The following is a 25,079-nucleotide window of genomic DNA, read 5'->3' as shown; positions in this document are numbered from 1 at the left end:
CCATTAGTCAAGGATTATATGATAATAACTGTTAATTACAATTCAAATCCACTGACTCTGAGTCTGAAAAGAACTGCAAAGCTTCAGTACTAAATATTTAGGAATTATAGGAATACGCAGGTAGAGAAGGCACATACAGAGTGTGTGTAACATATCACTGACTGAGTATAAGTGAAGCTACTTTTACCTGTGTGCTTAAAAGGTTCTCAAAGCGACTAAGCTGAAGGATCTGTGGAGTCAAACTTCATTTGCATATGATGTAGGCCGCGCATAAATAAAACACGGTAACCTGAGCTGTAGAGCTGGAGGGATGTACACCTGAGCTGCGAAGCACACCCACAGACTAAAAACTCACAGTAGCTTATACATTCTCTCATGAAGGACATTTATACAGGCACATTTATGGGATGCATAACCAACTGGTCTTTTACTGCACAAAACTGGAAAAAAAATACATTTATTGCACCCTGATACATCAAATAGTACAGCGTGAAGACGCAGGTCTGTGTAGACTGGAAAGTCAGCCAATCTGCTCTCTACAGCAGCTGTGGGCAGGGCTTTCCCGCACTCCTAGTCAAGCTGTTTTTGAAACTTAGAGCACTCCAGCAGAGTGCTCTAAGGAGTGTAGAGCAAGATGAGGATCTCCCTTTTTCTGTTGGTGAGTACAACCTTTTTAATAATCTTCAGTATTGATAAGGGATTGTCTTATAAATTCTTATTGTTATTCTTTTTCTTATTCTTATTGTTAAACCCAAAAAAGATAATTGTATTCACCACTGAAGATAAACATCAATTTCAATGTTTGATATTTTTTCTGTAATGTTTATTTGTATTATATCTAATGATATTTTCAGGTTACATTAACCTGCATAGAGCATTTATCTTCTGTTAATGTATAAGTTCCCATCCGTTCACAAGAGATAGATGAGCAACGCAAGCAGAACTTGTTCTATGCAGTGTTGTTACAGCTTGTGGACTATGAACTTTAACACAGTGTATTCGGTGAATAAGCCTTTAGGTGCTCAGGTGCTTTAGGTGTTTAAATTTACTTTGCAGTATATTTAGTTTCTGTTGTGGGAAAAACAATCAATCAAGAAGCTATTTGCTCACACACCTATATGCTCACTCCCAGGTTCATCCATCGTACTATATGTACTAGCCTACAGACCTTCCTATTATTGTCTGAAGCTCATTTAATTATTTACTATTTTATTTAGTAGCTAATAACATAATATATGTCCTGTCATCTGCACTTGGTAAACTAAATGCTATAATACTGCATGTTTGTCAGATGATTATTCTTCATTCAGAAAAAAAAATCCAGAAAATATTGATATAAATGACTTCAACAAATTTTGGGTACTTTTTTTGAATGGTTTTCCATATTTTGTATTTGAGGGAGCCAATTATATTAAAATAAAGCACAAAATGTTTCATACTGTTGCAAAGGTTTAAGCACACTCTTCACTTGTTTATTTTATATGAAACTTACAGAAGACCTTTAGGCTTTAAGATGAATGTGGATAAAAGTATATATAAATAAAAAAAAACTATACACAAAAACTAAATATAGAGCCCTGATCAAAAGTTTAAGAAAACCTGAAAAATGGCAACAACAAAAAATTGCATGGTCGGATCTTAACAAGGTTCCAAGCAGAGCTTCAACATGCAACAAGAAGGAATGGGAGTGCTTTTAATAAATTGCATACTCAAAAAATGTCTTGTCTCACTCCCATTTCTTCTTCTAGCATGTTGAAGCCAGTGTTGCTAACTTAGCGACTTTGTCGCTATATTTAGCGACTTTTTTTTCCTAAAAAAGCGACTAGCGACAAATCCGGCGACTTTTTTTTGGTGTTATTGGAGACTTATTTATGACGACTTTTTGACGTGAAAGCGCGTATCGCTCTTACTCTCAATAAGCAGCAGGTGCACCTTGCCCGTGCCAAAGCGCTCACAGGCCGAGGATAGCCCTCCCCCAGCTGCTATTAGGGCAGGAGATGTTCACACCTATGCGTCCAAACTGCAAATGAATCGCGCATGAGCCAAGCCGCTGCTCCCGCACTGACCGTAACGCAGTCAGTTCTTCTTTTACTGTTATGTTGCTTTGTGGACCACAAGGTTTAAAACTACTTATAAACACACACACACAAGGTAACTCCACCAGAGTGCCTATTTCGGGTCACTTTTGCCGGTCCAAGCCCGGAAAAGGAGCAGGGTTGGAATTGTTACATTAAAAAAAACAATAATTGCTAAAAGAAATTTAATTTGTAGTTCTAAATAAATTATAAATGCATTTAAGACGTTTTTTTACTGACTTTATGTCTCTTCCACGATGTTATTTCTCTCTCCAACAGGTTACAATTACATTAGCATGACCAATTATGCTAATTAGATGACAATGACGTAATTTAGCAACTTCTAGCGACTTTTAGGACAGCCAATAGTGATTTTCCTTACTGAGGAGTTGGCAACACTGGTTGAAGCCCTGCTTGGAACCTCGTTAAGATCCAGCCATGCAATTTTTTTGTTGTTGCCATTTTTCAAGTGGTCTTAAACTTTTGATTATATATCGATAGATAGATACAGATATATATAGATATGTATAAGTAGGACCTCATTGAAAGGCTTTGGTCAAGGTAGTATGCAGTGACCCTAGAGCTCCCCTCTTGCCAGCTCCACCCAACAGTTCCTGTCATCTCTCAGTAAAATACTGTGTATTGTGCCAGTATCTGTAACAGAGTTGTTGGGGATTTATACACTTTTGTGGGGCTCATGGTTGTGTGCTAGGGTGTGCAGCTTGTGCAACTATAGCAGTTACACAGCAACCTAAACAAGATGAAGACCAGAGGTTGGTACACCTTACTAGTAATCTGCAAATTGTTTGTTTGAGTCCCTGTTCAGATGCTGCCATATATGAGACATCTGTTTTTGTGTGTGATCCCTAGTGAAAATAAGCATCATGAACAACCCAAACTAAACTAATACTTAAAAATGTCATTTGTTCTAAGCCATATGGTGAGGCTGTGTAATAGTTTCTACAGGTTGCAAGAACCAAGGTCACCTTTATTCTCTATAAAAGTAATGTCAGTATTCATTTGTAGATATGTTAAACACATTAGAGCAACCAACAAAGACACAAAACACAAAAATCACTCCCTGTATATTCACTCCTCTTCTGTAGGACTAGCTTCGATGCCAAAGTACCACAAACATGACTTCCGTAGATCTGCTGTTGTTCCGGTGTTGTGGCAAAAACAAAAAGCACCGGTCTACTTTTAACCCGTAAATTTGGTACACGTCATCTCTTTTTATGCAACATCCTCTGGTGATTAATGCATGAACAGGACTGCCACTCACGTTTTTCTGTTTAGGGTCAAATCGGTTTGATGTGTGAAGGGTCACAGAGACAAAATAATAACCCACCCAAATGTGCTAAAGCTGCTTTGAAAATGTAAGGAGTAGAAAGTATAGACACTTGTTTAAAAATGCAGGCAGTAAAAGTAAAAAGTAGTCTGTACATGAGTACAGTAACAAAGTATTTACACTTTGTTACTTCCCACCTCTGATGATATTTATTTTGTGTGTGAAGATCTCTGCATGTCCCGACATAGGACTATAGGTTCTCCTTATCATTAACCTGTTTTGACCTGTCTTAACTTTAGGATTATAACTGTTAACATTAAGCACTGGGACTGCTGTTTGTGCTCAAGTTAATGATTTATTTACTATTTTAGCTGTCTATATGTGCCCTTAACAGTAACTTAGCAATGGCTTTTGAGCAGAGGAAGTCTGTAAAGGCAGGGAAGGAAGAGAGCAAGAAAGAAGAGACAAGGTTTCATTTCAAGTCACTTATGGCCCGCAGTTACACAATGCTACAGATGTTCACCTGAAAATCATTAGTTCAATGCAATTATACTTCATGAATTATGTTAGAATTGCAGGAGTTGATTAAATAATGATCACTTCCCACTCATTACTGTTAATTTGTCATCAGGCTGTCATAAAAAAACAACATCTTATTATTCACTGAGACATTCATCATGAGTTCCTTCTCCAATACTTGTACAAATGATTCTGTTTTTCTTATTAACATGCAGATTAATTTGAACAAGAAACTGACTTCCCCATATGTGTGAAGGGACTCCTGTGTATATTTGTTTTGTGATAGAAGGGAGACCTGAGTTTCTGTCCCAGTGCACACTGAAGTTTGCTACAGCAACTGAATCTCACAGCAATGTTTTCCTGTTGCATATAGGTTGCTGCAGCAGCCGTGGCAGATTGTTATGGTAGCAAGTACAGCAGCCCTTCCAAAAGGGTAAACATAATTTTTACTTTATCTGTTTGTTAAGGCTATTTTTGTAAAATAACTTTCTGTAGAAAACAAAGCTGGTGTAAAGTTTGGTCCATATTTTGGCCTTATCAGGATCTCCTGGTGCGTTCCAAAAGAAGATGGATCTTATCTACAATTGAATTAGAAGAAGAGAAGGATGCACAGTACCCCATAGAGATTTCAGTGGTAAGGAAATTATATGAAAGAAATAACTGATACTGATAAATGATATGACTGGTCACTATGGACAAATCTAATATGCAAAAATTAACAGCCTGATTGTATCTTGACTAGATGTATAACGACAAGATTCAGGGGAAAGACTTTAGGTTCCGTTTAAGTGGTGATGGTGTGCCGGACGTGTTTACCATCAATGAAAACACTGGAGTCGTCTTTGCACATAAAAAAGTGGACAGGGAGCAAAAGCCACTTTACCATGTGAGCTAATACTGGAATATAAATTCCTCTGACAATAAACGCAACTGATATTGATGCTTTTTAAGTGATGCGTCTTTTTTTATCCACAGATTAACTTTGATGTCTTGGACAGAAATACGGGTGAAAAACTAGACAAGGAACTAGCATTTGATGTTGAAATACAAGACATAAATGATAATCCACCCAAGTTCTCTTTTCCTGAAGTAACAGTTAATGTAAAAGAAAATATACAAGGAAGTGAGTATACGGTGTGGTAAATAACTCATAGTGTGCACATTTTCTATTTCAAACACTAAAAAAATAAAACAAATGATATTAAGACTCTTTGAGAATATAGAATCATTTCAAACCAAAGTCTCATATTTCATCTTACTATAATCATACTACATAGTTCTATAGTTATGTTTTCCTGACTGAAAACCTTTTCTTTATCCCACATTTACTCTCCAACTCTCCTTGTTTGTCTTTACCCAACTTCTTAAAGGCCTTTTGCCAGTTACCCTGGTGGTCACAGACAAAGATAAGGAGAAGACACCCAACTCTGAATTTAACATCACGATGGTTTCACAGACTCCAGCAGAGCCCAAAATTGCTGTGCAGCAACTTCCAGGAGGACTGGCCAAACTCACCTTAAAAGGATGCTTTGACTATGATGTGAGATTTATTGCGATATTCTTGCTAAATCTTTGAAAAGTTAATGTACATGCAAATAAACATGTAGAATTTTCAAATATCTCAAATATATTTTGTTGTTTGTTTCAGAAAGCAACAAAGTATACCATCGTCTTACAAGCAAAAGATCGTGGAACAAAGCCAAAGACTCAGTCCTCTACTGCTGTTGTTACCCTGAACATTGTCGATGCGAACACTCACCAACCAAGATTTAAGCAGAGACAGGTATCAATTATTTTACTTACTAAAAGTGCTTTTTAACAGACGCACATATTAAACGTTTGAAATTTTTCCTTCTTTTTAGTACAACGGTGAAGCAATAGAAATGGAGACCATTGCTAATGTTTTGAGAGTTGCTGTGGAGGATAAAGACACTCCAAACACTGATGCATGGCGTGCCAAGTACTCCATTATTGCAGGGAATGAAGAAGGAATCTACAAAATTGAAACTGATCCAGAAACAAATGAGGGTGTCCTGAGTATTGTCAAGGTAATTCTGCTTTTCTCACTTGGATTAAAAACTTGATTATTTAACTCTGGGAAGAACTAGTCCACTAATGTTTTATCACAAAAACTGTATCAGCATTTAATAAAAGTTGTTTGTGTGTGTACGTGTTGTGTGTTTCAGAAAAAAAATTTTGAACGCACAACTTCAATAAACCTGCAGATTGGAGTAAAAAACATTGAAGACATATTTGTTTGTGCTGGCACAAATCCACCTACAGACAGAGCCAATGTCACTCTAAAAATAATTGATACCAACGATCCACCAGAGTTTGAAAAAGCTATAGATGACATGCACTTGAAGGAGGAAGCAGAGCCAGGAAAGGTGCTGTTCAAGCCAAAGGTTCATGATGTCGACTCTAATATTACCAGGTAGGGTGTCTACAACCTTTCTACAAAGCTTATTTTGATTGACATAAATATATAAGGGCTGCAATGATTCTTTGAGTCATTCGAATAACTCAATTATAAAAAATCCTCAACACAAATTTTTTCTTTGATAACACTCGGCTGTGTAGCGCTCAGTTGTCCCCATGTAAACCTGAGTGCTTCACCCACATTTGTGCCTAAGAATAGACTTGCAGTAGAAACATATCTAGAAGCATATTTCAAGGCTTGCGTAACATCATTTTTTCTGATTTAAAGTGAAATAAAATAAAATATTAATAAAACTGCATTAATATTTACAAATAATAATATATATACGTTTTTTACAGGCCAATAAAATTGCATTTGTGCCAGTAAAACTCTGCGGCATTGATTATTGATAATACTCAGTTACTAAATCATGACTAAATCTGCTATGTTTATAGAACAAACCCCAAGTGGCCCAAATCTCCTCAGCAATAACACTTCTTGACATAAAGGTTGGGTCAGTTGACTTAATTTGAGTTATACTGTACTGTAGTTCATGATAATCTCATTGATTGAGTCTAATGTGAATCCAAGATTTTTCATTCTGCCTGTAAGCTACAACATAAAATAGAGACTGACAAGGGTTTTATTTAAACCCTTTTATTTCTTCTTCTTTCTTGAAAGAAAAAACAGATCCTGCAAAGCGTGATAAGCAACAAGAAATGGTAGCTATCCCAAGCTAATCATGTCTTTATCGACACCTGGTCATATAGATTATCAGAAAATAAGCCTATACAACAGTGGCCTTACCACTGCAAGGCCAGTAGGTGTCACAGTGAAGCATAACATGATTAAGTTAGAAATGGCTACTGAGGGAGTAACGCCCTTTGCACTGCAGTACACAAAAAGCTACAACTTTGGTTTCCACAAGCTAAACTCAGTATTTTCATCTAATATGTTCTGTACCACTCTCTGATTACTCTTTAGGTTTGTGCTCCTAACAGATCCAGCTGACTGGGTGGCCATTGATACCAAAACAGGAGAAATCAAATCAACTAAGAGGATGGACAGAGAGTCACGATTTGTTGATGACGAGAATGTTTACACAGTCGTCATAGCTGCCATAGATGATGGTACACAGAAGCTCTACTATTGTTAAAATAAATTGGATAATTTCTTAAACAAATCTTTGGAATAACAAAGCAATTTTTTTTAATTTTGCTGTGGTTTCAAAGGTCAGCCTCCAGCCACGAGCACATGCACTGTCAGGATCCACCTGACGGACATCAATGACAATATTCCTAAACTGGTCAACAACAGCGCTGTCATGTGTGGAAACAAGGTTAACAAGGTCAAGGTGCGTGCAAAGGACCTAGATGCCATTCCTTACAGTGGACCCTTCCACTTTACTCTGGGGGATGAAACACAAAAGCAACAGTGGAAAATAGAACCTGACTATGGTTGGTACATTTAGATATATGTTAACCCTCATTTCTATATTAAACAAACATTTCTGGGAAAAAGCCACAAACCCCCATGCTGTTTTCTCACCCCACACAGGTGAGGAAGTATCTCTTGTTAGCCAGAAGACACTTCCTTATCTTAACTATTCCATTCCCCTGGTGATTATGGACCAACAGGGCATAGCTGGACATGACACTCTGCAATTGACCGTGTGTCAGTGTGATGAAAATGATGTTTGTCGCGACAGAGAGCCGCTTTCAACCCGTCTTGGACCAGCTAGCATTGGGTTGGTTATTATAGGATTGCTTGCATTTTTGTGTGAGTATTAAAATCAGTGAGAAGACAAAACTGAGCTATTATAAATTCTAATAAGATTATAGTCTCCTGTGTTTTTGAAGGTAAAAACAAAAAATCTGTATTAGCATTAATACACAAGTGTTGACCGCAAAACCTTTTTGTTTTCAATTTTCAGTTTCACTGTAAGAAATGCTTTAATTTTTAGGAATAACCCAATCAGACAGTTACACTTTTAGAACTCCTTAGTACAACCACAGTCACATCTGTTGTTCATAAGGAAGACTCGGCTCTTCTGCTTTCCCAACCAACTTTAATGTACTACTTGGGAGACCTTCTGGTACCCATGGCAATGACAGTTCAATAAAACACAAAGACAAGATGCACACTGTGTTCTTAGCATTTGTTTCATGTGTGTCTGCAGTGCTTCTAATTGCATTTTTCTGCAAGTTTGGACCAGATAAGATTTTGCCACAAGATGAGGGCAATCAGACTCTAATCCAGTACAATCAAGAAGGAGGGTGCTCTCCATGCACGGTGGGTTTGTCATGTTCTCTGCGTGTAAATTCAAGACAACGGTGTGCTATATTTCTCCACCAAGCAAAACATGTTTTTTAATATTCTCTCTTTCCTTCAGACCGAGCCCAATTTCGTCCAGTCACAAGTAGATAATAAGGCAGTGACAAATGGTCAGATGGATACCATGCAGGTGATCAACCTCTCAACTCTGACACTTTCTTTCTTTTTTGGTGAACTCATTTATAAAGGATAGCCAACTCACCCCTAGTCTAGTCAAGAGTATGTACCACAAATTTGTTTGACCTATCCTAAACTTCGTGTGAGCTGTCCTGCCAATCACAGGTAAACAACTTGGTATTACCCATGGTTATGCTGGGCCGAGCATAGCTCTCGAGTATGAAGACCGGCTGAACTTGTCAGTGTCTAAAAGCAGCTATTATCAATGTAATCTTTTAATTTTACAATAAAATGTTCATTGTAGCATCAACAAAAGTGTAGATAAATAAAGGTAAACAATAAGCAGTGTCTGTATCATATGAATACAATCCTAACAATATATATCCCTAATTATGGGCATAAATATTTAACTTTAAGGCACAAATCTGACCAAAGGAGCAGGGCTTGTTGTTGTTTTTTTATTTAGCTTTGTTGTGTCTTTCCTACAGTTCCACTCACTAGGCATGCATCAACAAGAAACCTACAGGAGCCATGGCATGAGAAGCATGGTAAGTCTCAATGGCTGTAATAAAAAGAACTTTTCCTTCTTAACCGTTTACCTTACCCTATTTATTTTCTAGATAAAATTATTTTAATATATAATATAATAATAATATCATATTGTAATAAAAGAATTGTACTAGGCACTGGTAAACTCTATGATGAATAGCCATGCTACCACTTTAGATCCACAAGAGGGTGCTGGAACCCCTATGTTAAAAAATACTGCCTTACCTTTTTTTGGATAAAATATTTAACTCATGCTAGCTTGTTAGCTTTTACACACATACAAATACTACTAAAAGTAGTTTAAAGAAAGTGAAACATTAGTGAGGATGTTTGATTACAAGTATTATTATTCTAATCCAGTACAATCAAGAAGGAGGGTGCTCTCCATGCACGGTGGGTTTGTCATGTTCAATTCAAGACAACGGTGTGCTATATTTCTCCACCAAGCAAAACATGTTTTTTAATATTCTCTCTTTCCTTCAGACCGAGCCCAATTTCGTCCAGTCACAAGTAGATAATAAGGCAGTGACAAATGGTCAGATGGATACCATGCAGGTGATCAACCTCTCAACTCTGACACTTTCTTTCTTTTTTGGTGAACTCATTTATAAAGGATAGCCAACTCACCCCTAGTCTAGTCAAGAGTATGTACCACAAATTTGTTTGACCTATCCTAAACTTCGTGTGAGCTGTCCTGCCAATCACAGGTAAACAACTTGGTATTACCCATGGTTATGCTGGGCCGAGCATAGCTCTCGAGTATGAAGACCGGCTGAACTTGTCAGTGTCTAAAAGCAGCTATTATCAATGTAATCTTTTAATTTTACAATAAAATGTTCATTGTAGCATCAACAAAAGTGTAGATAAATAAAGGTAAACAATAAGCAGTGTCTGTATCATATGAATACAATCCTAACAATATATATCCCTAATTATGGGCATAAATATTTAACTTTAAGGCACAAATCTGACCAAAGGAGCAGGGCTTGTTGTTGTTTTTTTATTTAGCTTTGTTGTGTCTTTCCTACAGTTCCACTCACTAGGCATGCATCAACAAGAAACCTACAGGAGCCATGGCATGAGAAGCATGGTAAGTCTCAATGGCTGTAATAAAAAGAACTTTTCCTTCTTAACCGTTTACCTTACCCTATTTATTTTCTAGATAAAATTATTTTAATATATAATATAATAATAATATCATATTGTAATAAAAGAATTGTACTAGGCACTGGTAAACTCTATGATGAATAGCCATGCTACCACTTTAGATCCACAAGAGGGTGCTGGAACCCCTATGTTAAAAAATACTGCCTTACCTTTTTTTGGATAAAATATTTAACTCATGCTAGCTTGTTAGCTTTTACACACATACAAATACTACTAAAAGTAGTTTAAAGAAAGTGAAACATTAGTGAGGATGTTTGATTACAAGTATTATTATTCTAATCCAGTACAATCAAGAAGGAGGGTGCTCTCCATGCACGGTGGGTTTGTCATGTTCTCTGCGTGTAAATTCAAGACAACGGTGTGCTATATTTCTCCACCAAGCAAAACATGTTTTTTAATATTCTCTCTTTCCTTCAGACCGAGCCCAATTTCGTCCAGTCACAAGTAGATAATATGGCAGTGACAAATGGTCAGATGGATACCATGCAGGTGATCAACCTCTCAACTCTGACACTTTCTTTCTTTTTTGGTGAAGGGTTTTTTTTTTCCAAAAGAGACATCAGTTGTGCCAATTTGGACACAGTCATAGTGTAGTTAAAGACATCAGGAGAGAAGCCAAAATGTGTCAGTTAATCCTGCTTAAAATGAATGGCAGCTATAATCCAGTTGTTATCATATTTTTCTTTGATGACAGACAGGTATGTAAGGCAGTGGTTAAGATGTATGCTGTGTATACAGCTATAGGAAAGAGTTTGCATACAGTCTGCAAGGTAAACGTTTAAAAAGTGTGAGCACATCATAGAGAAGACAAGTTGGAACAGCTTCTTCATTTTTAGATGTACTGATCATATTTGCTGCATTAAGTTGTGAATCTCTATGGTGGTCTTTAAGTGTAAGCTACAGGTAGGAATTGATTTCTGTACCAATGAATATACAGTTTTGGGAAGTTTGTGAGCACTTAAGAAAGCATAAAGTTTTATTATTTAGAAGAAGGTGCTATAGATACATTTTCATTTTCAAATCTGTTGAGATGTTTTTAATTGAAAAGTAATTCAACTTAAAACATTTTTTATAAAACTTGAATATTTTCTGAATTCAATGCTTAATTAACCTCTTCTGCTCAATTATCTATCCCAGATTGATACAGAAGGACCATATGACGTAAATAGGTACAACAGCTCAGTGTCTACCATGGTGAGTAAAGCTTTTTAAAATATTTTCTTTTGTTTATTTTAAGTGTACATGATAATTAAGCTTTGGGATGGGTACTGAGGACCATTATTAAACAGATTCTTGTGTCAGACTGCTTGGTCCTAAAGTATAGCATCAATTACAAGTCCCTTGACAAAATTACTTATTGCTCCCTGATGATAAAGCTTTTGAATTTCCGCTATAGCCCAAAAAGGTCCAAAAAGGTTGAGCAATTATGGTAAAATGCACATGGTAAAATCTACTATGCAGAGCTCACTTTTCTGTTTGTCTCCAGACAGCAGTGCTTTGTAAATGTTTTATTATACCGTGATACACCAAAAATGAAGCTCATCTTCTCTTCTTTCCAAAAGCATTCAAATTTTTTCTCTAGCACAAATTATCTCATAAACTCAGAACAAGCATCAATTCTAAGCACTTCTTTAAATGCTTAGAAGTCGGGGTTAAAATGAGTTGTGCAATGGGTGGGAAGAGTCATGTATGACAGTGCTGACTTTATGGAAAAAGGTGAAGTTAAAAAAGTAGAGGATGTTTGGCTATATTCTGCAAATACTTTATTAGATTTTTTAATTATATAATATATGCACTTTATTATATGTTCAGTGTACATTGCTTATTTACTTGAAGTGAGAGGAATGTTGAATAAGAATTGAAACAATAATCTTGAAGTGAACAGTGTATTTTTGATTTTTTGATTTTTTTAGTTCTCTAAATAGATCAGAATTATATCCGAAAAAAACGTGTCTACTGTAGTTTCTTGTCTTAAACGTGGCTCTCACTGGAGATCTGACAGCCAAATCAAACTCATTCTTGAATGCAAGTTAAGGCAATGACAACCATTTCATTCGTATAATAAAACAGATGTGAGTGACTAGCAGACACCCTGGTACCTGCCGAGTGAAGAACATCATGTGAGAATAGAAAGGTGTGTCTTCTCTGACACTCACTGGCATGTAGCTGACAGACAAGAGGTGCCGCAATGAAGACAAACTGATGAACTGAAAGAGAACATTTTTAGGGAATTAACATTTACTCTTGTTACTGTGAGCACAATCAAACCTTTTACAAGTGAAAAAGGTGGTTCTGGATCACAGTATGTGTTCCACGACCATTAAGCAACATGTAGAAAAGTTATCTTTTTTTAACCGCTTTCATCCACCCCTTATGCGTTTTACAAAAAAAGCTACCTGTATGGAGACAGACTTGCTACATATCCTGAAACGTTGTAGACCCTTGTAAACTCATTTATAAAGGATAGCCAACTCACCCCTAGTCTAGTCAAGAGTATGTACCACAAATTTGTTTGACCTATCCTAAACTTCGTGTGAGCTGTCCTGCCAATCACAGGTAAACAACTTGGTATTACCCATGGTTATGCTGGGCCGAGCATAGCTCTCGAGTATGAAGACCGGCTGAACTTGTCAGTGTCTAAAAGCAGCTATTATCAATGTAATCTTTTAATTTTACAATAAAATGTTCATTGTAGCATCAACAAAAGTGTAGATAAATAAAGGTAAACAATAAGCAGTGTCTGTATCATATGAATACAATCCTAACAATATATATCCCTAATTATGGGCATAAATATTTAACTTTAAGGCACAAATCTGACCAAAGGAGCAGGGCTTGTTGTTGTTTTTTTATTTAGCTTTGTTGTGTCTTTCCTACAGTTCCACTCACTAGGCATGCATCAACAAGAAACCTACAGGAGCCATGGCATGAGAAGCATGGTAAGTCTCAATGGCTGTAATAAAAAGAACTTTTCCTTCTTAACCGTTTACCTTACCCTATTTATTTTCTAGATAAAATTATTTTAATATATAATATAATAATAATATCATATTGTAATTAGAGATGGACCGATCCGATATTACGTATCGGTATCGGTCCGATACTGACCTAAATTACTGGATCGGATATCGGAGAAAAATAAAAAATGTAATCCGATCCATTAAATATCACGAAAGCACCTCACAAAACTTGCAACACGCCGTAACTCACCTCAGAACGTTAGCATGTCGGAGCAGTATGCATCACGTGATAGAGCGGCTGTGGCATGCCGGACCTGTCGGTGGTCTGGATAGCATGTGGAGCTTCGCTAGCAACCTGGCATTTCATCTCCGACAAAGTTATCCCCGAGAGAAGTAAAGCAAGTGTGTAAGTCCATCTCTGAATGTTTGTAAAGCATTCCCACGTTAAGCTTAACAAGCGATATATGGAGCGACTGCCTCTCGCTCTCCGGCTGCTACTTCAATCGTGAAACTGCTTAAATGATCAGCTGATCGGCTTTTCTGTCGCGAGTCCGTCTCTCTTGTTTGTTTTTGGCCCACTTTGCACCAGAAAGAGGAAACCAGCGGCTGAACAACAGCAGCACGTTTAAGCTTGATAAGCTGTTGTTAGAATTTATTTAATATTAATTTCTACACCAGGATCTTTTTCTACGTAGCTGACGCTGGTAACTGTGCAGGGGCGGATCTAGCAAAGTTTAGCCAGGGGGGCCGATAGGGCATGAACAGGGAAAAGGGGGCACAAAGACATACTTTTCTTTCTTATTCTCATTTAAAATGTCGAGCTTTTAATAAATAATTATCTGACACCCAAAGTTTTAATTTGATGTAAAATGAATAGAAGTCAATTACTGTATATAGTGACTATTAAGTCTAATATATACCCTAGTAAGCTATAGTACTTTTTACTTTGGGAAGGTACCATCTGTGCAGTCTGCAATTTTGTTGAAGAAAGATGTTGAATCTATTTAATATTTCTTGAAAAATAATTGATTTCTGTGCATTTTTTTTCACACTGCATCAAATTAAGGTTGATTACGTCGATTAAGCATCATGAGGTGGAGCATGAGGGGTGGTTCCTTATTTTTTATTTATTTCTTTTTGTTGTTGCTGGGAGTTGGAACCCTATTAGTTAGGTTGCTTAATATTTACGCTAAGTACTCTTTAAAATACCAGAATAGGGAGGATGGTGTAGGTCTAAGTTTATTAGATTGATCAGTATTGCTGAACTATGAAATATTTTTTTTGTATACAGGTATAACAGAATAGCTTTAGTGTAGTTGTTGTTTTAAACTTGAGTATGAACTTGCAGACTTGCAAAATGCAGCAAGATATTTTAAAAAACAGTTTTGTTGATTAAAAAACACTATATCGGATTCATATCGGTATCGGCAGATATCCAAATTTATGATATCGGTATCGGTATCGGACATAAAAAAGTGGTATCGTGCCATCTCTAATTGTAATAAAAGAATTGTACTAGGCACTGGTAAACTCTATGATGAATAGCCATGCTACCACTTTAGATCCACAAGAGGGTGCTGGAACCCCTATGTTAAAAAATACTGCCTTACCTTTTTTTGGATAAAATATTTAACTCATGCTAGCTTGTTAGCTTTTACCAGTGTTGGGTAAGTTACTTTAAAATAGTAACTTAGTTACATTACTAGTTACTTCTCTCAAAAGTAACTCAGTTACTTCAAGTTACTCATTACTTTCAAAGTAACTAGTTACTAGGGAAAGTAACTTTGGTTTTACTCAGAATTCTCTTGTTAATGTGTTTCTTCCATAACTTTGCCAGTCTTCTAGCTTGCTTACTTGCCACAAGTGCACTGTGCCACCTACCAATAGAAAGGATATGATAACGTGCATATTTCCACGAGAGAAATCCCACGCCTGGACCGTCATTGACTGCTGCCATGATTCTAGCCTACGTCACAGAGTCATGTGCGCCTTTTACATCCAACACAAAAACTGCAGTCGTGGTGCTTTCGATTGTACTCAGAACTCAGAAATTCTGCCTTCTGAATAGGAAGATGTAGGTAACACCAGACTGCAGATGAGCTGCATACAGGGCTGGACTGGGAAAGAAAATTGGCCCGGGCATTTTGACTAGAAACTGGCCCACCATTATAGGAAAAATCATAAAGCCTTTGAATGAAAACAAACACTGTTGTGACAGTGATGTGCACTGTTTTGATGGTATATATGCATCAATCTATCAATCGTTTGTTGTAAGATTCAGATAATTATTTTTTAAAAGCTAGACATTTTAAATGAGAATAAGAAAGTAAAGTATTTCTTTGTGCCCCCCATTCCCTGTTAATGCCCTACATGCCCCCTTGGCCACACTTTGCTAGATCCGCCCCTGCACAGTTACCAGCTGTCAGCTACATAAAAAAGGATCCTGGTGTTATTTGTCTCTCAGAAACAGTTCATAACTTCCCTTCAACTCATTCATGTCACCTAAAAGGTAAACCTGTTTCTCCATCACCTACTCAGCTCTGATGATCCAGTAAGGACATCTCCTGGTTTCATCTTCATGTTTCCCTCTCACCAGATAACCAAACCATATCATGACCAGCAGCTTTTTTTTTACAGCTGTGGCTCCAGCAAACATCAGCTGATACTAGAAATTAATAAATTAATAAATTCTAACAACAGCTGATCAAGCTTAAACGTGCTGCTGTTGTTTAGCGCGACATCCGCTGGTTTCCTCTTTCGGCGCAAAGTGGGCGATAAACAAACAAGAGAGCCGATCAGCTGATCATTGATCAGTTTCATGATTGAAGTAGAAACGGGAGAGGGAGGGGGGAGAATGAGAGAAGAAGAGGCAGCTGTGCAGCAAAGACACAGAATAACTCCAGCTTTGTGCCTTTTTCATTGTAGCTGAATTACGGGACAAACTGTTCCTTTTCACCTCAATAAGAAACGCGTAATATTTTCTCTGAATACCAGACGGGACGGTTGGCAACTCTAATAACTTATGAACAAAATAAGGTTCAACATCATTAACTTCATAGCACCCACCCAGCTGTGTAGAAACTCCGTCATGCTAGCTAGCACGCAGTACGGAAAAAGTCAGAATAACGAAAATAAACTCCACCTAAGTTTGGTTTATATCTGACCCAGAGAGACTGCAGGTCATAACTTCTTACCTGAAGTTCAGTTCACACTTGGACCGGCGGCCGCCTCGGGTCTCTTTTCCTTCTGCGTCCCTTTTCCTTCATCCACCTGCTGCCTCCACCACTTGCTAATGTTACTGAATCTGTGGAAACTCCGCGATGCCACCACACGAAGTAACGAGTAACGACCCTATCTAAATCCCAGTAACGAGTAACGCGTTCCTGATTTTGGCATAATAACTAGTTACCGTGCTCGTTACCACAATAATAACGTAGTTACTGTAACGCGTTACTTAATAACGCGTTGGTCCCAACACTGACTTTTACACACATACAAATACTACTAAAAGTAGTTTAAAGAAAGTGAAACATTAGTGAGGATGTTTGATTACAAGTATTATTATTCTATACTGCCAATATTAAATATAATATTAAAATACAACATTTATAAATATACTCACAGATTTACTCTTATGTTAACAAACACACATAATGGCAGCTTTGCTTCATTTTATTATATGTTCAGTATTTAATTACTCAATTACTAAAGTGGGTAGATGCTGAAGCAGTTAAAAAATAATTTTGTGTGAAAAGATACACAGATTTTCAGAGTAAATTTAAGTCTGCAGTGAACAATTTATTTTGGTTTTTTTAGAGGATGAACTCTACATGGAACTCAAACAGAATGAACACCTATCGGGTAAGGAGTACTCTTATGTGGCTTCATATTTTACAAAACATTGAAAATCAGTGATTATGTTAACAAAGCACTATGAAAATTATGCATTTGCATTATATGATGCAATAAAAGCTGACAACCCTGTTCTCTGTAAGCAGGCCGGCTCATCAATTTACCAACGTTCTTTCAGCCTTCGATCGGCTGACCGCATTGAAGACCATATCAACAGGGTAAGAGGTTTATTTCACACAAAGCATGCCTTGTATATGGCTTATAATGCACTTGATTTTATTGACGATCACATTCATTAAACTGCACTGACTGCACAGCAATGATGTGTGGAAGGGCTGCAGTCATGCTGTACCAAATGCAATTCAACGCTATACTGAGTGATGTCTCTTTTTTGTTTGTTTTACAAATTAAGCCAAGCCATTTATTTTTGACTTCTAAATTCCACAGAGATGTAACGAGGTTGATGGAAATGTTGTTGACCACCCAACATACCAACCCCACAGCTATGCCTTTGAAGGAGATGGCAGCATATGTCAGTCATTGGATAAACTGTCATTCCACGACATGGGAGAGGATTTTAAGTATCTGGATGATTTGGGGCCAAAGTTCAAGACTTTGGGACAGATGTATGATGAGGCAATTAAAAAAAAGAAAGTACAGCTTTAAAAGGCACTGCTGAAATGTAAATTGTATTCCAAGTTTCGCTCCCTAAAATACAGACTGAGCAGAGACGATACACCACTACGTTTTAATATTTTTACTTAAAGATTATGGACTATAACATCTAATTCATCCTAAGCTAGATATATTTTGTTGGCATTAAGATGGATTTAACGCACTACACAGCTAGTGACGCACAAGTGGTTTGTAAAATGTAATAACTTGAAAGGGATTAGGTGTGTTTTCTTGTTTTTTTAGTTTGCTTTGTCAGGGCAGTATTATTGGGAAATTTAATAGAACTTCTTTTGTTGAAACTGAGCTGACTCCTGTTAGTCACATTTTTCTAGAGTACTGTTTTGTAAAGGGTTTTTGATGAGAACACAGGGCTTATCATAATGGGTTATTGTTCATGCAAGTTAGAAATGTCCTTGGCCTATGGTTGATGATCGAGTGACATACTGGTCTGGAATTAACACTGGATATCCTACAAGATTAAAACGTTAATGTTAATGTTTAGTTTTCGTATTTGCATTTCATGATACAAAAATAACAAACTTTATTCCTATAACACCTTTCTAAACCAGTCACAAGGTTCTTTAAATACTTTACAATACAAAAATAACACATTTTTATAAAATACATAATAAAATGAATGACATAAAAAAAATGAAAATAAAAATGAAATTAAAAAACAACAAAAAAAGCAAGATACATCATGAAATGTTATTTTTAGAAGAGCAAGTGTATACAGGTATATTTTTTGAGTTTACTGGACGGTTGGACTGATTGAGCTGATCTAAGCGTAACAGACTTGTTCCGGGGGCTAAAACAATAAAAACACTGATTTTAAGTGATTTACAAGTAATATAGAAAAATTGGAAACTGTATAGAATAGAGAGCAAATGTGCATATTTGTAAAAAATATTTTCTTTGTTAGGAATTAAAATAAAGATTGTAGTTTTTGGGCTGAAATACTTCAACTTTTTAAAATTATACAAAGATTTTTTTACACTTTCTAATGACAACAATTAATTATATTTATTCAGTTTATGTTTGCACAATGCTCCTCTAACCCGGCTACTTAAAGTGTGGCTTCAAAAACATCACTGCATAGAAATATCACTGTAACACTGAGTTGGGTTGTCTGTACTTGTGCAAAGTTTTGAGCTTCGGTTGTAAAACGTTGTGACAGCTCCTTAACAATGTGCTTTGTTGTGTTGTGCTGACTGTAAGCCGTGTAGTCATAGCTCTTTCATCAAGTGTCTGAACTTGTTTGTTTTTTAAAATACTGACAAATGTCAGCAGGTAGTCAAGGTGAGCCACAGAAGGTAATATGCTAAACAAATCTATGAACATGTTTGCATGCATAACTTAAAAACCTTTCTCTATTACAAGTGCAAATGAATTGCCAGAATTCATAAAAAGACAAAACATGGATTATAAATAATAAAACATAATATGAAACAAAAACAGACAGATGAAGGCATCGAATGAGGCGATAATAAGGGCATTAAAGACATGTAAAGAATCTTAAAGTTCACTTTCATTTTTTCCATTTCTTCTGGCTGGTGTAAGTGAGGTGCGGTATGGTTCAAAAGGAAACTAAAATTTGAACTTGTTGATGCATTTTTGCTGACTTTTATTATTCCAAACTTTTTTTCTTAAAACCTTTTTTTAGCTTCTACAGTAGGAAAGTTTGAGAATGACTGGATTAAAGTGATTAAAGTACATACAAGAACGCATAGGGGGTTTCTGTGTTTTTAAAGTAAGCCTGCTTGTTTTAGAAAAACAGTTTGTTTAGTTATTTTACTTTGTTTTTTTGCATGGGGTGGTTTTGGCAATGATCTTCCCACGCAGGGTGTTGTTCATTAACAGTTCTGATCTGTTTTCCAAAGAAGTGATTTCATCAGTGCTGCTGGTAAAGGCTCTGAAAGGCTGTTTTGCTTCAGGCCATAAAATAGTTATTTTAATAATAAAGACGAACATCCCAACAGTAAAAAAATAAAATAAAAGCCTAGCAGACAGGAGCCAGGGCTCTATTCCTGATCACTAAATTGGCAAATCATAGACAAATTGGTAAGTCACTGAAAATGTATTCTCCTGTGTACATTATTTTCCAGAAAGCGATCTTCTTCCCTTTCCCTACCAGACTCAGAGGAATTGACAAAGTTTTTTTCTGAAGGTTTTGGAGATCTCCATAGCTGCACAGTGCCACCACAAACTTCAGTAGTTGTAGGGGTAAATAAGTTTAACCCATCACTCTGTAAGGAGGCTCAAATTGCTGACATCTAATCTGGTTTGATTTCCCAAAACTGATGGTTTTACTTTTCCCATGACATGCCGTGTGGGTTTCCTTTATTTGAATTTGACTGCAACGCTTTGAACACAATGTTTTAAAGAGGATCAAATTATTGCTGCTACTCAATTTGATGTGTATAAAATAGAGATGGCACGATACCACTTTTTTATGTCCGATACCGATATCATAAATTTGGATATCTGCCGATACCGATATGAATCCGATATAGTGTTTTTTAATCAACAAAACTGTTTTTTAAAATATCTTGCTGCATTTTGCAAGTCTGCAAGTTCATACTCAAGTTTAAAACAACAACTACACTAAAGCTATTCTGTTATACCTGTATACAAAAAAAATATTTCATAGTTCAGCAATACTGATCAATCTAATAAACTTAAACCTACACCATCCTCACTATTCTGGTATTTTAAAGAGTACTTAGCGTAAATATTAAGCAACCTAACTAATAGGGTTCCAACTCCCAGCAACAACAAAAATAAATAAATAAAAAATAGGGAACCACCCCTCATGCTCCACCTCATGATGCTTAATCGACGTAATCAACCTTAATTTGATGCAGTGTGAAAGAAAATGCACAGAAATCAATTATTTTTCAAGAAATATTAAATAGATTCAGCATCTTTCTTCAACAAAATTGCAGACTGCACAGATGGTACCATCCCAAAGTAAAAAGTACTATAGCTTACTAGGGTATATATATTAGACTTAATAGTCACTATATACAGTAATTGACTTCTATTCATTTTACATCAAATTAAAACTTTGGGTGTCAGATAATTATTTATTAAAAGCTAGACATTTTAAATGAGAGTAAGAAAGAAAAGTATGTCTTTGTGCCCCCTTTTCCCTGTTCATGCCCTATCGGCCCCCCTGGCTAAACTTTGCTAGATCCGCCCCTGCACAGTTACGTCAGCTACGTAGAAAAAGATCCTGGTGTAGAAAGTAATATTAAATAAATTCTAACAACAGCTTATCAAGCTTAAACGTGCTGCTGTTGTTCAGCCGCTGGTTTCCTCTTTCTGGTGCAAAGTGGGGCAAAAACAAACAAGACAGACGGACTCGCGACAGAAAAGCCGATCAGCTGATCATTAAGCAGTTTCACGATTGATTGGTAATTTGATTGGTAATTTATTTCAACATGTGAACAATATACAAGTACATTTAGAAAAGAAATGAGAGAAAAAAAATATACTATACAAATTACATACAAAAAAACATTCTGATTAATTTACATGTTGAAAGGGAGTGGGAAGAAGTATACACTTATTTAATCCCACCCCTGTCCCATAAATTATCAGTGAATATTTAGTCAGCTTCCTTACTGATATAATTTGTAATAAAAATAGTGAACAGATTTCTGATATACTATATACTATAATATCACATCATGAATTTTTTGTTTGTTTGTTTTTAAATAGAGACATTCACTTAATTTAAATATTTTCCTTTTCTTTATAGATCGAGAAGATCATATTTTTATAACTCTTTTTGAACAGTTTTATGTTTGGACATTGCTTTAATTCCATATTCAGTTTGTTCCATAGTTTCACTCCTTGAACAGAAACACAAAAGCCTTTTCTTGTAGTACGTACCTTCATTGTTTTGAAGTTACAAAAACCCCTTAAATTATAACTTCCTTCTTTCAAAAAAAACATACTCTGAATATTACCTGGCAGTTCTTTATTTTTTGCTTTGAATAGAATTTGTGCTGTTTGGAATTTCACTATATCGTCAATTTTCAATATTTCAGACTGCAAAAATAGTGAGTTTGTATGTTCCCTATAACCTGCATTGTGGATGATTCGAATTGCTTTCTTTTGAAGAGTAAAAAGTGAATGTAATGTGGTTTTATAGTTATTGCCCCAGACCTCTGCACAATAGCTTAAGTATGGTGAAACCAGTGAACAGTAGAGAATATGAAGTGATGTTCTGTCGAATACCTGTTTTGCCTTGTTTAGTACTGCAATGCTTCGTGATACTTTGGAATGAATATATCTTACGTGAGCTCTCCAGTTAAGTTTTTCATCTATTATTACATCTATTATTACCCCCAGAAATTTATTTTCACTGACTCTTTCAATATCAACACCATTTATTTGAATCTTTGCATTTGTATTTAAACTACTATTTCCAAATAACATAAGTTTAGATTTATTCAAATTGAATGATAATTTGTTTTTATCAAGCCAGAACTTCACTTTACTTATTTCATTAGTCATATCCTCCAATAAATTCTGCAGATCATCACCAGAGCAAAAAATGTTTGTATCGTCAGCAAAGAGAACCATTTTTAATACTTTGGACACTTTACAGATGTCGTTAATGTACAAGTTGAAGAATTTTGGACCCAAAACTGACCCTTGGGGTACACCACAAGCAATGTCCATACATAAGGAGCAGGATTGAAGTAGCAGCCGGAGAGCGAGAGGCAGTCGCTTGTTAAGCTTAACGCATGAATGCTTTACAAACATTCAGAGATGGACTTACACACTTGCTTTACTTCTCTCGGGGATAACTTTGTCGGAGATGAAATGCCAGGTTGCTAGCGAAGCTCCACATGCTATCCAGACCACCGACAGGTCCTGCATGCCACAGCCGCTCTATCACGTGATGCATACTGCTCCGACGTGCTAACGTTCTGAGGTGAGTTACAGCGTGTTGCAAGTTTTGTGAGGTGCTTTCGTGATATTTAATGGATCGGATTACATTTTTTATTTTTCTCCGATATCCGATCCAGTAATTTAGGTCAGTATCGGACCGATACCGATACGTAATATCGGATCGGTCCATCTCTAGTTTAAAATACATAAAAAGATTTCTGTCACTTAGTTAGAAAGAAAGCGAAACAACTATGAAAGCTTTTATTATAAGCAATCAAATCACTTCTTGAGAAAAGGGCCTCAAGTTAGGAGTGGTGTAATTGTTTATTATTTCCAGATAAGTATGCAAGTTCCTGCTTAGTTCCTTCAGCTCAATGGCTAAATGAAATAAATCAAATCACTTAAAAAAAACAACTGTATTATTATTATTATTATTATTATTATTATCATTATTATTATTATTATTATTATTATTATTATTATTATTATCATTATTATTATTATTATTATTATTATGAGCCACTGTGGACATTACCAATACCCTCCCACTCCTCCAACCCTTCCACCTTCGGGGAAGAGATACAGATTAATCCGAACCTGAAGCAACAGATTAAAAGTCCTTAACTCCTTCTGTCCTCAAGACTGTAGTAATATGCAGGGTAGTGGACATAAACCATGTTAGTCTCACCTTTTTTTCTTTCTTTTTTTACTAAATGCAAAAGTCTTGAGCCACAACTAATTTCTTTCTAATTTGGTTTCAAATTTTAAAGGGATTTATTCATTTGACTTAAATATTTGACTTAACTGACTGTGGCATCAGCAAATACTATTTACTATTTTTTCTGTGTTCTAGCAAGTTTTCAGTAGGTCAGAGTTTCAAGATTTTATATATTTATACAGTGTTACAGTTTGTAACAAAAGCTGCCAACTTCTGCTGTCAGGGTTAATTAAAATTAAAATTTAAAATTAAACACAAATAAAAAATGTAAATAACAGTAGAGCTTACTATTAGTCATGAAAATATGTGTTATGAAGAACAAAATTGTATTTTAAATCTGCTATTTACCCCAATTTTAATCCCTTTCTTTTTTTTTTAGTCACAAACATTTTTACTACAAAAATTATCAGTATTTGCATAAAGTTAATTTGTCTTCTGCTGACAGAACTTGGGTTAGTTTGTGTTTTAAATTTGTATTATAAATAAAAGTCACATGCCTCAAACCTGAAGGGAATGAATCTGATTCTTGGGCTGCTTTTTAGGTACAATTTTCAAAAATGCTTTCTAAATGAAGATACCACAAAAGCCGAAAAGAAAACACCATTCCATTTCTTGGCCGAGAAAGAATATCTATAAAGCTATATAACTCTAAATAAAATTGTGTACAATAAGGCACTCAAATCATTCATCATTAACTGATGGAAAACTATGAGTTTCTATTCATTTAGTTCTGTAATGACTTCATCCCGTCTTTACCACAATTGCAACAAAAGCATTGTCAAGTAGCTTTGGAAAGATCTGTAAGACCTGAAACACTGAAAGGCTTGTGTAGCCTATCCCCAACATGCTATACTTGTAACTGACTTCCACTAGAAGTCTGAACATGCCAGGCGCATTTTGGAAACACCTGTTGTGGTCTCTTAAGGTTTAGAACATCTGGACACAATGAGAAAAGGTACACTTCAAGACAAAAAGGTGCTGAAAGCCTCAACCAAACTCTTGGACTATATGTGTTTAGGTAAACATTTTAACAAGCACTAGATTAAAAACATTAAAACAAAAACTTTAAAAATATAATTCGTTTTAGACTTAGTTTGGATAATTGACCTGTACAGAGCCCCGCAAGTGACATTGGAGAAAAAAAAAATAAAGATGAACTTTTGCAAGATCTCCCAAAACTTTTGCCATCTTGCAATTCTAATAATGTTGTATCATGTGCTAACTTGTGCACGCAAGGGCTCGGGTTACCACCATGAAACAAATAAGTCATGTGTGGCCTCTGTATTTTTTGCTGCATTTGATTTGAAGTAGAAATTCTGAATTTGTGTATAAAATTCATAAAGTCAGAGAAGCCATACGACCAAGATTTCACAATCCTATGACAGCTTTGCGTATAAACAGCAGGGAACCTGTAAAACTTGGAATCTGTACAGCTACTTCTGTGCATTTGAGACTCACTAAATAAATCATACACAGAACACTAACCATGTTCTATTTGTGA

General features: G+C 36.0%; 1 protein-coding gene across 3 annotated transcripts; it reads left to right on the top strand.

The window, feature by feature from the left end:
- Positions 1-581: 581 nt before the first annotated feature.
- cdh26.1 (cadherin 26, tandem duplicate 1) lies at positions 582-19,027 on the top strand. 3 transcript variants are annotated; one of them, XM_085443334.1, is made up of 23 exons: positions 582-658; positions 4,256-4,315; positions 4,424-4,516; positions 4,625-4,768; positions 4,858-5,005; positions 5,253-5,422; positions 5,531-5,665; positions 5,745-5,930; positions 6,069-6,316; positions 7,286-7,431; positions 7,534-7,758; positions 7,859-8,080; positions 8,481-8,593; positions 8,694-8,765; positions 9,241-9,300; positions 9,785-9,856; positions 10,332-10,391; positions 10,886-10,957; positions 11,606-11,662; positions 13,348-13,407; positions 17,245-17,289; positions 17,427-17,498; positions 17,728-19,027. In XM_085443334.1, the coding sequence occupies exons 1-23, from the start codon at positions 635-637 to the stop codon at positions 17,944-17,946; spliced, it is 2,703 nt and encodes a 900-aa protein (XP_085299460.1). In that variant the 5' UTR covers positions 582-634; the 3' UTR covers positions 17,947-19,027. The 3 variants fall into 3 exon arrangements, with proteins under 3 accessions (XP_085299460.1, XP_085299459.1, XP_085299461.1); XM_085443333.1 differs by having other exon boundaries at positions 17,424-17,498; XM_085443335.1 differs by lacking the exon at positions 11,606-11,662 and having other exon boundaries at positions 17,424-17,498.
- Positions 19,028-25,079: the final 6,052 nt, after the last annotated feature.

Source organism: Copadichromis virginalis, linkage group LG20 (genome assembly GCF_057382275.1).
Source record: "Copadichromis virginalis isolate Kocher_CV1m ecotype Utaka linkage group LG20, C_Virginalis_male_GT1.1, whole genome shotgun sequence".
Classification (NCBI taxonomy): domain Eukaryota; kingdom Metazoa; phylum Chordata; class Actinopteri; order Cichliformes; family Cichlidae; genus Copadichromis; species Copadichromis virginalis.
This window is presented reverse-complemented; position numbering and strand designations above follow the sequence as displayed.

What these genes read in the sequence shown, in the direction of transcription:
- cdh26.1 (XM_085443333.1), top strand. Translation starts at nt 635, where the DNA reads ATGAGGATCTCCCTTTTTCTGTTG. An exon ending in GAAAATAGAACCTGACTATG is followed by an intron (nt 7,759 to 7,858) that starts GTTGGTACATTT and finishes CACCCCACACAG; the next exon opens with GTGAGGAAGTATCTCTTGTT. An exon ending in AGGATTGCTTGCATTTTTGT is followed by an intron (nt 8,081 to 8,480) that starts GTGAGTATTAAA and finishes GTGTGTCTGCAG; the next exon opens with TGCTTCTAATTGCATTTTTC.